Source organism: Panthera tigris, chromosome C2 (assembly GCF_018350195.1).
Source record: "Panthera tigris isolate Pti1 chromosome C2, P.tigris_Pti1_mat1.1, whole genome shotgun sequence".
In the NCBI taxonomy this organism is placed as follows: domain Eukaryota; kingdom Metazoa; phylum Chordata; class Mammalia; order Carnivora; family Felidae; genus Panthera; species Panthera tigris.
In genome coordinates, this window is record NC_056668.1 from 59,377,373 (window position 1) to 59,390,629 (window position 13,257).

The window sequence follows — 13,257 nt, forward strand, 5'->3', positions numbered from 1 at the left end:
CACAGGTAAAAATGCTGTAACTGTCCAAATATATGCAGTTCCTAAAGTTTTAATGTTTTGGTATAATGTCATCACTTAATATTCTGATTACTTGAAGTGTTATGCATCACAGAAATAACTGAATTTCTTTGTCAATTGCATCATAATGAACTTTCATCAGATCTTTAACAATGTCTATTTCTGAGATTTTGTTATTTATAATTGTTCTTATTCTCTCACCAAAACATGTTTCTTCTTCAAGGAGATTTATAAAAAGGACTTTGGGGACAAATATAGGTATTTGACATCTTTAAGATTAGTACTATAATGGGTAAGAATTTCCAGAACTAAAAAGCTACATTCTAATTGAACAAGGATTAAGAACATGGTGATTAAATGAACTGAGGAAGATTATAGTTTTGTGATTCTTGTTAAAAATATTGCTGGTTCTCTAATGTTTCCTCTTACAGATTAAGGAAACTTTCTCTCAAGATATCTATGGTATACAAAAATGTCATAAAGTATTCATTTGTGAACTGAAGCATTCATCTTTTCTCTCTACATAATTCCCCTGAAATTCAAAAACTCTCTGAGTATTCTTTCTTTCTGACAATTACAATTGTTTGCATAAGTTCAATAAGAATCTGTTCATCTTATAACTGGTCACCATTGGAAATACTGGTTATTTTACCAAAGTTTTGACTGGAAGGTCATATTTGAGAGTGACATTCATAGACTCAGATATGACCAGACAACTTTAAGGAACTAAGGTTGGCTTTATGAAACATGGAGCCATAAAGACCCTTGGAAATGTTGGCCTGATACCTTGCTTACAGAGCTCCCAGCAGCCCCACCAGGTGAGTAAAGAAGGTCACTTCCTGGCAGATGCAGGAACCTCAGGATATCTTGGGGACCTCATGAAGATGAATTTGCCCAATTCTACAGGTATTGCAGGCCTGTCTGATGGCAAGTATTTGGCTTGGCTTCTAAGGCCTGGAGAGGCTACTAAAAGTTCAACCTGGAGATTCCTTATGAAAGGTTCCAGAAAAGCAAACTTCAAAAGATCCTCATGATCAATCGCTATTCTTGCTGGGCTTATATAAATAATTAGGCCAGGTTTGTTAAGACTGGACTTGTTCTACAAATGCATTGGTCTCAATTTGGCTATCTCTGGAAAGGGGGGTTTTTAGAGAGAAAAACTATGTTTCAACAATGCACCATTATGGATATTAAATTCTAGTTGTGACTGTCTTTAAATGTTTGTTGTTTACCTAAACTAGACAACTTGAGGTAAACTGCAGAAAAATCGTCACAGTATTTCATGTATAGACAATCTGTGCTTATTATTCTGTGGGGATAATAATAAGACCCCATGGGCATATGATTATTTAAACAACTAGAAAACAGGATGGATCTCTAAATATGCAAACCATATCTTCCCTAAACCTGATCTGACAGTTATCAGAAACCCGCCCCTTTCGAAGACTTAGAGGTGGACTTTACAGATATACAACCAAATAGAGGATTCAGTTTCAGGTTATCACCCCATGGGTCCATCACTCCAGAGTTAAGAAGGCCAATTCAGAGGAACCCACAACCTGGAGAAGTGATCCAGATCCATTGAACCCACTTAAACTGACCCTCAAAAAGACACTGGCCCCTGAGATCTCCAGCCCTGCTCCAGCCACACCCCAGAAGCTGGCTGGCCTGTGCACGGCAGAAGCTTGAGGAATCAACGTGTGGACTGAGCCCAGGGGTTCGGATGCAACTCTGCCAGCCCTTGCCCCTTACTGGTGTCATAGCCCTGATCTTGCTTCTTGCTGTTGGACTGAGAGAGACTGCACCAACAAGCTGGACGTGGAACAGATGGCAGACTCCCTGGTAACCTGACAAAGCCAAATAAACTCCCTGGCAGCAGTGTCCCTCCAAAATAGGCGAGCCCTCAATCTCCTCACTTCAGAAAAAGGAGGGACTTGTATCTTTCTGGGGGAAGAATGTTGCTAATTTGTAAACCAATCAGGAACAGTCAGGACTAAAGTTAAGGAACTCAAGGAAAGAATTCAACATAGGTAACAGGAAAATATCAGTCAGTGGAGAAGATGGGATCTCACAGACTGGGCACCCTGGCTCCCTGCCCTGGCAGGGCCCCTCCTTTCCACAATTTTACTTGTGACCATTGGCTCCTGCATACTAAATACCCTGGTACATTTTATTGAAAACACTGTTGCTCGCCAAACTGCAGCACGTATCTTAGCCTTCCGAGAGTACAACCTGTAAAACTGAAAGGTGATGCCTACTGAAAGTTTTTTAAAAGGCATCAAAGAGGGGAATGTTGGAGAAATGAATAAAGTAATGTGCCAAAGATGGCCGATGGGACTAAAACAAGCTCCTTAGAAACCCCTCTTCAGGGTTCTTCTTGCCCTGTTTGCCATGTGCATGAACACCCCCCCCCCCCCCCGCCCATATATGGAGGCTGACAGCTATAAATTACCCTTCCCACTTGGATTCGGCACTCAGATCTTTGGAGGAAATGGTCTCCTCTAAGCCTGCCAATGTTAAATAAATCTCCAATCCACCAAGATCTCCAAGTGCTGCTTGGTTTTTCCACCAGCGTTCCAGCCTGGTTCTGTAACAAAAGCACCATGTGACAACAGGCAGACACTATGGTGATGTAGCTGCCAGCCAAGGAGTACTAAGGATTGATGTCCACCAGCAAAAGGTACAAAGAGTCAAGAAAGGATTCTCTCCAGAGTTTCAGAGGTAATGTGGCCTGGCTGACATCTTGATTTCAGACTCCTGGCCTCCAGACTCCAGGCCACCTCCTTCCTGTTGTTTCAAGCCACCCAATTTGTGGTACTTTGTCATAGCAGACCTAGGAAATTCGTATGCCTGGTACAGAATCTAGGTTAGGCAGCTTACCATTTAGGGCAGTGCTAGCTTCATCAGGGCAATATGGCCCTGACCATATTTCTTTTCCAGGATAAAGCAGTGGGGAAATGAGCTGTGTTATTTAGAGCAAAGACAATGCAAAGTTCTGCAGCTAGCTGAGAGAGAGAGAGAGAGAGAAATCAGTGAAGTTAGCATAAGCAGGTCCAGCACTAAAATAAGGATAGACTATAACAAAATAAGCCAGAAGAGCAACAAGAGTGTGTTGGTAACTGAGTGTTTGCTGCATCCCTGAACAACAAAGAGACTACATAAACTGAGGGCTGTCCCTCAGAAATGGGTAAAACATCATGGCTTCCTTTTTATTATTATGAAATATTTTAGATATGTAAACAAGTATAGAAAATAACGCAACACCTGTGTGCCCACAACTCAGCTTAAGAAACAACAACAACAAAAAAAACAAGGGGCGCTTGGGTGGCTCAGTCAGTTAAGCATACAACTTCATGCTCAGGTCATGATCTCACAGTTCTTGGGTTCAAGCCCCATGTCCGGCTCTGTGCTGACAGCTCAGATCCTGGAGCCTGCTTCGGATTCTGTATCTCCCTGTCTCTCTCTCTCTCTCTCTCTCTCTGCCCCTCCCTCACTCATGCTCTATCTCTGTCTCTCAGAAATAAATAAATGTAAAAAAAATTTTTTATTAGAAACAAAAAGACAATTAGAATTCTCTATTTGCCCCCACCCTAAAGTAGCTAGATTCTAGACTGTCCTCAGATGTCCTTCATCCCCCAGAGTAATCATTTTGGGGAGACAGTTCTTCATGGGTCTCTTGATTTCTGCACATCTTACAGGGAGACACTGACTGAATTTTTTTCTATACTATTGTCTCAAGAATATTTGTATAGCAAACAGCCTCAGAAGATAGAGTGTCAGTCTCCGGAGCAAAGGTGAGGCAGGTTTGCTGCCCATTATAAAAGATATGCATTCCCTAAGCTCACGGTTCCTCTTCTGTTGTGCAGCCTACCCATATATGGGCAGCAATCTGGGCCCATTCACATCACCTTAGTGGTACTTGATGGCAAGAGGAACTGTTGCAAATGTGCTGATGTTCATGCTGCTTGCTGTGACAAGAGGAATAAAGTCCTTTGTCCCTAACCCAGAAGTCTGTCTTCCATAGTATCAATGAAACTGTGGCAATGGGGGTAAATAAAGTCTCAGCTCCTTCAAAGCTTTTGAAAACAATTACCTTTATTTCATTTTATTTTATTTTTATTAGTTTTCTTATTTTTGCGAGGCAGAGAGAGACAGAGCATGTGTGGGGGAGGGGCAGAGAGAGAGGGAGACACGGAATCTGAAGCAGGCTCCAGGCTCCAGGCTCTCAGCACAGAGCCCGACGCGGGGCTCGAACTCATGGACTGTGAGATCATGATGTGAGCCGAAGTCGGACTCCTAACCAACTGAGCCACCCAGGTGCCCCTAAAGATAATCTTGTCCTTGAGGAGTTCATGATCTAGTCAGAGAGACAAATGATGTTATCACCAACAGCATAATGTGATGATGTTGTGGTAGCAATGTAAGCAGGTACTGTGGGCACACAAGGATCAAAGTGGCTATCTGTGTGGGGGAGTCAGGCAATACAGCACAGAAGCTGGTTGGTCATTCCCCCAACTGTATTTAAGTTGCACTTGTCCACATGGGTCCTGTCATTGCCTGCCTGTGCACATGACCTTGACTCATTAGAGAAATTTATTGTATCTGGGAAGGTGCTCGAGAGGATCTAGTCCCAAGATACTATTTACAGATGAGGAGCCCAAAACATACAGGTGGTGTGACTTCCCCAGGGATACTCAGCTATGGAAGAATCATGACTGGAACCCAAGCTTCTTGCATCCCAGTCTGCACGCAGTGCTTGGTCAGATCATAGTATTATCACCATTTTGAATCCCTGACTCCATTGAGCACCACTATGGATATAGGCTTATCCTATTGTTTCACTGTGAAATCAAGAAACTATAAACACCATGAATGAAGGAAAGAAATGAGCCATAGAATAGGAGATGTTATTGGTACGTATATAACAGACAAAACATCAGGAGCATGAACATATAGAAATCACAGAAAAACAGAACAACTCAACAGAAAAATAGGTAAAGCCTATATGAAGAGCAACTGCAGAGGTGAAGAATGACCAAAGAATATGTGTAAAGATGTTTAGCCCTCTACACTCACAGAAAGGTAAAGCCTCAAAAGTATGATACCACATTTTCAAGGATGCAGAGAAACAGGAACTCTTGCATATCGCTTATGAAAATGTTATTTAGTACAACCACTTCAGAGGGCAAGTTGGCAATCTCTGCTAAAGCTGAATATGGGTTCACATTACATGCCAGCATTTCCACTAAGTTCATACCCAAGAAGAACCCTCTTACATAAGCACAAGGAATTATGAACAAGAATGAAATAAATAAACTATGATATGGACCAGTATGGGTCACTGAAGAATATCAGTTGAGAGAAAGAGCAGGTTGCTGAAGAATACATACTGCGTGATCTCATTTACATAAACTTTGTAAACAAGCAAAACCTTTCTTTCTATCTATCTATCTACCTATCTATCTACCTATCATCCATCTGTAGTAAAATATACATACACAGAAATGATAAGCACCAAATTTAAGATTATTGTTTTCAAGGTACACCTGGCTGGCTCAGTCGGTTAAACATCTGACTCCTGGTTTCAGCTCCGGTCATGATCTCATGTTTCTTGGGTTCAAGCCCTGCATCAGACTCTGTGCTGACAGTGTGGAGTCTGCTTGGGATTCTCTCTCTCCTCTTCTCAGTGCACCTCCCCGGCTCGCTCTCTCAAAATAAAAAAAAATAAGCATTAAAAAAAAAAAAAGGTAACTGCTTCAGATTCTGTGTCTCCCTCTCTCTGACCCTCCCCCGTTCATGCTCTGTCTCTCTCTGTCTCAAAAATAAACATTAAAAAAAAAAAGATTGCCTTTAGTATGCCCACTTCATATCCCAGTGCTCTTAACTCAGGGGATGTTTGATGAATGTTGGAGAGACCGTGGAAGGGTAGCAGGAAAGGGTGGAAAGAAGGAGGGAAGGAAGGAAAGATCAAAGAACCTAAACACTCCCAAGATATACACCTTCTGAAAATAACATAGTTACTAAAACAACACACATTAGGAAAAGCAAATTCTATTTTAGCTATTTTATAAGTAGACTCTGTTTTTCAAGATCACACAGGAAAACAGGGCCATGCTTAATAATGGAAACCAATAATCTCTGATTTATAATCTGATGTTCCAACTAATAGAGCCTACAGCCTCATTAATTTAGCAAAACCAAACCAGATTTTAAATTAAACTCATTTTCATCCTCTTTATGCAACAGAATTATATTACTTATAATTTTGAACTTTCCCCTATTGACATGTTCCAAAAGATTAAATTGGGAGTCTCAAAGCTTTAAGATCTTTCATAATTGTGATCTATATAATATCAGTAATGAGAATACTTAAATAATTTTTCTCCCTTAGCTATAACACAACCCCTTACTTGTAAAAAACATAGAAAGAGGGGCGCCTGGGTGGCTCAGTCGGTTAAGCGGCCGACTTCGGCTCAGGTCATGATCTCGCCATCCGTGAGTTCGAGCCCTGCGTCGGGCTCTGTGCTGACAGCTCAGAGCCTGGAGCCTGTTTCAGATTCTGTGTCTCCCTCTCTCTGACCCTCCCCTGTTCATACTCTGTCTCTTCCTGTCTCAAAAATAAATAAAACGTTAAAAAAAATTAAAAAAAAACATAGAAAGAAAATAAGATATATATATATATATATATACTGTATATATGTATATACTGTATATATATATATATATATACTGTGTGTGTATATATATGTATATGTGTGTATATATATATACATATATATATATATATATATATATATACATACATACATACAGTACCCCCCCCTTATCTGTGGTTTCACTTTCCACAATTTTGGTTACCCATGGTCAACCACAGTCCAGAAGCAGATAATTCTCCTTCTGACATATGGTCAGAAGGTCCACAGTAACCTAATACTATGTCATGATGCCTATGTCATTCGTGTCAAGTAATCTCATCATGTGAGAATTTTATCCTCTTACATCATCTCAAGAAGGGTGTGTACAGTAGAGTAGGGTATTTTGAGTCACAGAGAGACCATATTCATGTAACTTTTATTACAATTATTGTTATATTGTTCTATTTTATTATTAGGTATTGTTATCAATCTCTTACTGTGCCTAATGTATAAACTTTATCATAAGTGTGTATGTGTGGGAAAAAGATGCTATAATAGGGTTTGGTACTATCTGCAGTTTTCGGCATTCGCTGCAGGTCTTGGAACATAGGCCCCATGGGCAAGGGGGGAGCACTGCTAGGTGCTCATGACAACAGAAAAAAAAGCAATAAGAGGGAAAATCTTGGCTCTTAAGAATGGTCTGTTACAAGGTGTCACGATCCATTATGCATGGTCAACACTGTCCTTCATTCACTTTTGCCTTTACATGGCTTATTTCACTGCTGCAAATATAATCCAATCTTCTCAGTTGTGTGTTAGCCTCTGAAAAAGCAAAGCAAAATTTCAACAGGACTCTTTATCCCTTCCTGGGGGCAATGTGTTATTTATTTGTCTCAAAAAAAACTGCCCAGTTCGATCTCCTACTCTAATATATTTTTCTGCAATTTATTATGTCAGTATCTCTGAGTTTGTTTTTATTATAATTAGTAAGATCATTATTAAATAATACAAAAGTAAGTGGATTACAAGAGCCAGACAAGGAATAAAATTAGGGTGTGGCAATGAGCAGTGAATGGGGTAACCATGGTGGTGATACATCTGTTCTCCCTACAGACTTCCTTCCTTCCAACCCAGTTTTAGCCCCAGACGACACCAGCTTCCAGACATGCTAGTGACATTTGGTGGTCTCAGGGTTGTGCATCTCATAATAATGGGCAGTTGGCAAGTTGCTGACAAACGTGGTCATCCACTAGATGGTTTCGTTGGAACAGTACTTCCCAAAGTGTAGGCTCCAAGTCATGTGCATCAGAATCCCGCAACATGCTTAAGATGCTTACTTTTAAGTTCTATTCTTGATCTGCTGAGTCAGAAATTTATAGGGGTGGGCTTGAGGGATTTGAATGCCAAAAAAGCACGCTAAAATTTAAGAATCACTGTCTTAAAGTGTGAAAAAACAATGGAGGGAAATCCCTTCTGGTACTAAGTACCTAAGAAGGGAAGAGGAGGCTGCATTTCTAGGTCCAGAAAGGGGAGCAGACAGGCTAAAGATGAAGCTTGTCCAGTTCACAGCTTTCCTTAGGTTGTACCTCAGTTCTGACTGCTGTAGATTTAAGCCAGCCTAAAAGTGTGCTTTTAAATCATGTGCTGCATGCATAATGCTGGTGAGTGTTCGTATTATGCACCACAAAAGTGAGCTTGCTTCTGAGCTAATTCATTCTGTCAACACTAGGGATACCAAACATAAAGTTTGCACCTTCCTAAAAGAGTGCAGGATGTATTCAGCTGCCTCCGCCTATCGCCTGTCGAAACTCCCCTATACATTCCCAGACTGGCTAATGTTGACCCATAGGTAGGGACGTCTTTATGCCCCCATTCAGCAGGAAGAAATTACAGAAGATGAGACCTTCTGCCTCCAGCAACTTTAAAGATTTAAGCGTCAAAATTGTTCAGGGGGGATAGGATGAGGGATCATAAGGTAAGATGAGGGCAAAGCACAAGCAACACCCTCCCCCAGCCCCCGGGTGGGATATGTGTGACATTCATCAGGCACTCCTGGCTGCCCAAGAACAAAGGAAAGGGGAAAACAAATGATTAACTGATAGAGATCACTGTCATGCAGGACTGGAGTCTCCATCAGTTTACAATATGTCTTAGTAAATTACAAGAAAAAGGCAATCTTATCAACAGCCTAGTCTCCAGAGACCTATATACTCTGTTTCCTGGAGCCCCTAGTATCATCCTCCCCTCCATATGATGTGGGGAACAAAGGCAAGAATAAAATTTAAATAACATTAAATTTCCTTATAACCTGCATCCCATTGACAAATACTTGAGACAAACACAAAGTATAACATTTCTCCAGGAACTCCCTCCTGTCTTAATGTTAATGCCTTACTAAAGAGAAAACATCCTTAGTTGGAAAATAGCAAGGCGTCCAGTATCTTAGGAGTACTCTTTAGCATATGAAAGTCCTTTTGGAGACCTCCCTTTTGCCTTTACTTCCCCCAACTCTATAGTATATAACTAGTCTTCAAAACCCTAGTGCAGTGCCCACAGTTCCTGTTCCCATGCTTTAATAAAACCATCTTTTTGCACCAAAAAAAAAAAAAAAAAAAAAAAAAAAAAAAGCTAGGCAGGTAAACAGTTAAAATACCATGTGGTTTACAAGGAGGTACTCACACCTACTAGGAGAGTTATAGGCAAGAAGATAGTAACAAGTGTTGGCAAGGATGTGGAGAAATTGAAACACTTATATATTACCAGTAATGTAAATTGCTAGAATGTAAAATGATGAATCTCTTTGGAAAACATTTTGGCAGCTCCTCAAAAAGTAAAACATAGAGTTACCATGTCATGTAACAATTCTACTCCTAGATATACACTCAAAAGAATTAAAAACATATTCATACAAAAACGTGTATATAAATGTTCATAGCAGCATTGTTTGTAACAACCGAAACAGCCAAAAGGTGGCAACAACCAAAATGTCCATAAACTAAAAAATATATTTAAAAAATGTGGGATATGCATACAATGGAATATCATTTAGCAATAAAAGAAATGAAGCATTGATGCATGCTGCAACATGGAAGAACATTGAGAACATCATGCTGTGTGAAATAAGCCAAATACAAAAGAGCATATAATATGCCATAAGTCCAGAATAGGTAAATTCATAGAGATAAAAATCAGTTTAATAGTTACCAGGGATTAGGGGAAAGAGGGAGTGAGGAGTCATTGCCATGAGTACAGGGCTTCTCTTTGGAGTGATGAAATATTCTGGAAGTAAATAGTGGTGATGGTTGTATAATTCTGTGAATACTGAATTGTACACCTTAGAGTGGGTTGTGTGGTGTGTGAATTATAGCTCAATTTTAAAAGTGATGGAAGAAGTGTCCAAGAAAAAAATAATAATTGACTACATGACAAAAATGCTTTGTTGTTGTCTATAGGAAAACTCACTTCCATTTTCTTCTACTCAACACTTCTGATACCAAATGGGTGGATTTTCCACACATCAGGTGACACTGTGACACCAGCTGGGTGTCCTGCAGTTCAGTTCAGGTCTAGCTGGTTTCAGCATCAGATCTCAGAGGTTAAGGGCTCAGTCCCACAAGGCTGCCCATCGCCTCATTTAAGATGTCAGTTGCATGGCATCTGGGTGGCTCATTTGGTTAAGCATCCAACTCTAGATTTTGGCTCAGGTCATGAGCTCACGGTTCATGAGATCAAGCCCTGGGTCGGGCTCTGCCCTGACAGTGTGGAGCCTGCTTGGGATTCTCTCTCTCCCTCTCTCTGCCCCTCCCCTGATTTAATGCACATTCACATGTGCGCTCTCTTTCAAAATAAATAAACTTTAAAAAAAGATGCCAATTGCACATCCAGGTGTTGGGGTAAATCAGAAAATTCCCAGAGCCACTAAAGGCCTTTTCATATAGGAGGATGCCAAGATGGAATTGACATCTGAGGGGGCAGAGTCCTGGGGATAACACTAGCTAAGGTACTGTTGATGAGGAGATAAACTACGAGAGCTATGACAGCATCATTGTAGCGGGGAGAGTCTGGATATGGACACAGTGAAGGAGGTAGAAGCAATAAAACTTGATGACCTATTGACTGAGAAAAGCTAAAGAAGTAGGAATCAAGGATGACTCTCATTTAATGGTTGTCATTAGATGAAATGGCTGCATGCTGAGGCCGTTCAAGAAGCAAAGAAATTTAGAGGAAATTAAAGATGAAGAGAATGATAGATTCCATTTCTGACAGGTTGAGATTGAGGTGCCTATGGAACATCCAGAACTTAGGAAGGAGGTCTGCATTAGAGGTAGGGTGTTGGCATTTATCGGCTGCACCATAACTTCCATGGAAACATGTAGAGTTTAGGCACAAGGAAATGTTCCCTTCATGAGCAAGTGCTTCTTATCAAAGTAATTACTCTTGGACTGTTTCAACATTAAAATAGCAAAGTGGTTTAATGAAGAATGATATAAGAGAACCAAAGAGTAGCATATGATATCCATGTGGTTCTGCTTCCCCTCAACTTTCATTTTTTTTCAAGTTGATTTATTTATTTTGAGAGAGAGAGAGTGTGCATGGGAAGGGAAGAGGCAAAGAGGAAGAGGGAGAGAATGCCAAGCAGACTCTGCAGTCAGCACAGAGCCCAGTTCAAGGCTCCATGTCACGAACTGTGAGATCATGACCTGAGCCAAAACTGAGAGTCTGGCATTAAACCAACTGAGCCACCCAGGTGCCCCTCAGTTTCTGTTTTCAATATGTATAGTTCTTCAGGGTTTAAATGCAAGATTTTCTTGTTTCATTTCTTCTTCCCAATAAAGAAGCTTTCAAGAGAACACTAAGGCTTTCATACAACATTGGGGTGGTGGGGGGAGTCTCATGTGAAAGATCAAGTTTTACTTTTTCTTTCTTACCTTGTCTTTTTTCTATTTTGTTCTTTCCATTTAGCCTATGGTATTATAAAAACTGAAGGAAAACACCAAAACTATCTAGATCGAGGGCCACAGTTCAATTCAATTTTCTGTCTTTAAAACAGCATTGATAGTGTTAAATCCTTGGGTTGAAATGCGTATTCAGAAGGAACCATGGAGCTGCTGATGTAGAAAAGCATTTTGTCTCAGGGATTGATTTATGCCTCGGAGCAGGGCAAAGAGAAGAATTCTCAGCCCCTATGGTATCTGTTGCTAGGGGAGCATCAGGCCATCTGCTAGGCTTGAATAAAACGTGGCAACAACATTTTGGATTAAAGCACAGAATGATTTTCCAAAAACAAAATTAAAGTTTGTCAGCAATTGAGGAGCTTGTAGGTCTTTTTTTTTTTTTTTAAGGTATTTGAATCTGTAGTGTTTATATTCAATTTCTTTTTCTCTTGTGGACTTATTCCCAAAACCTTGTATTGACTGCCCAATTCGAAATATTCAGCCTGCCATTTGAAGCTTCCAGAATCTGGTTTCACCCAAGATGATGTCAGGTAGCAGCTATGATGCATATGCTGTGTGTGTGTGTGTGTGTGTGTGTGTGTGTGTGATTTACTTTATCCCCCTCTCTGCCCTGGCTCCCAGGTGAATGCTGTGCGGGTATATGTGAACAGTTCCTCCGAGAACCTCGACTACCCAGTCCTCGTTGTGGTTCGCCAGCAAAAAGCGGTGCTGTCCTGGCAGGTTCCTCTGCTCTTCCAAGGACTGTAAGTGGATCTTCTCCTGGACAATTTTACATTTGGGTTCTTTCAGTGATTTAGATCTTAATTGGCATTTTCCCTAGTAAAGACAAATCAGGCTTTTGGAATGCTGACATTGTATGCTAAGGGCAAATAATGATCATGGCACATAGCCTGACCATTTCGAGCATGTTTAACTTCCATCCCCTTAGAATTCAGATAAACACTCTGCCTAGATTTGTAGCACCGGAAGAACTTTTAGCATTTTGATTTTATCCAGAATATTCTATAGCTCTGGGTCAGTGGATTATCCACTAAGGATAGGGTTAGGCTCATCAGTCAACGTAAATGAGTAACACCTCCTCCATTCTTCAGAATGCCCACAGAGTATGCATTCTTCATTCCATAGTATTTATTAAGCACTACTAAGTTCTAGAGCTAAGAATACAGCAGTGGGAGGTGGGGGGAAGGAAAACAAAATCCCTGCCTTCAGGAAGTTTATATTTTTGCAGAGAAACTATGTAAGGTACTATATAGCACTACTAAGAAAAAAACCAGAAGACATTCAGACATATATACATAGTATGGTGTTAAATCATTTTTAGTGGCTGAGTAATTTGAGAACCAAAATAGTCACTCTCACAGCCTTGACTTGGGCTCTGGGGCGCTTTTTTTATGTTCCATTCAGTGAAAGCTTGAGTAGAAATATGAAATCAACTGGTTGTTTTACCAGGACAGTTTCCCCTTCAAAATGTGGTATATTTTCCTCCTTGAATTAGGAAGATCATTGAGTATCATGTAGGCATGACTGAATTGAACTGGCCAGCACTGAGAAGTACTCAAATCCCTGTTATCACATCACACAAGCTTATGCCAAAGACACTAGTTCTAAATCACTATCAATAGGTCCAGTCTGAAATTCAAAACATAAGG

At 40.5% G+C, this 13,257-nt stretch overlaps 1 protein-coding gene across 4 annotated transcripts in view; it reads left to right on the forward strand.

The window, feature by feature from the left end:
- The window catches only part of SIDT1 (SID1 transmembrane family member 1), a 109,452-nt gene that overhangs the window by 29,736 nt on the left and 66,459 nt on the right, over nucleotides 1-13,257 (forward strand). For 3 of the 4 annotated variants that reach the window (XR_006207812.1, XM_042957158.1, XM_042957159.1), the window contains one exon: nucleotides 12,230-12,351. Coding sequence is in view for 2 of the 4 variants with exons in the window: in XM_042957158.1 (XP_042813092.1) it covers nucleotides 12,230-12,351 (122 nt within the window). In the remaining 2 variants the exon portion in view is untranslated. Of the gene's footprint in view, nucleotides 1-12,229; nucleotides 12,352-12,457; nucleotides 12,851-13,257 lie in introns of those variants that run through there. The other variant, XM_042957160.1, reaches the window with a different exon arrangement.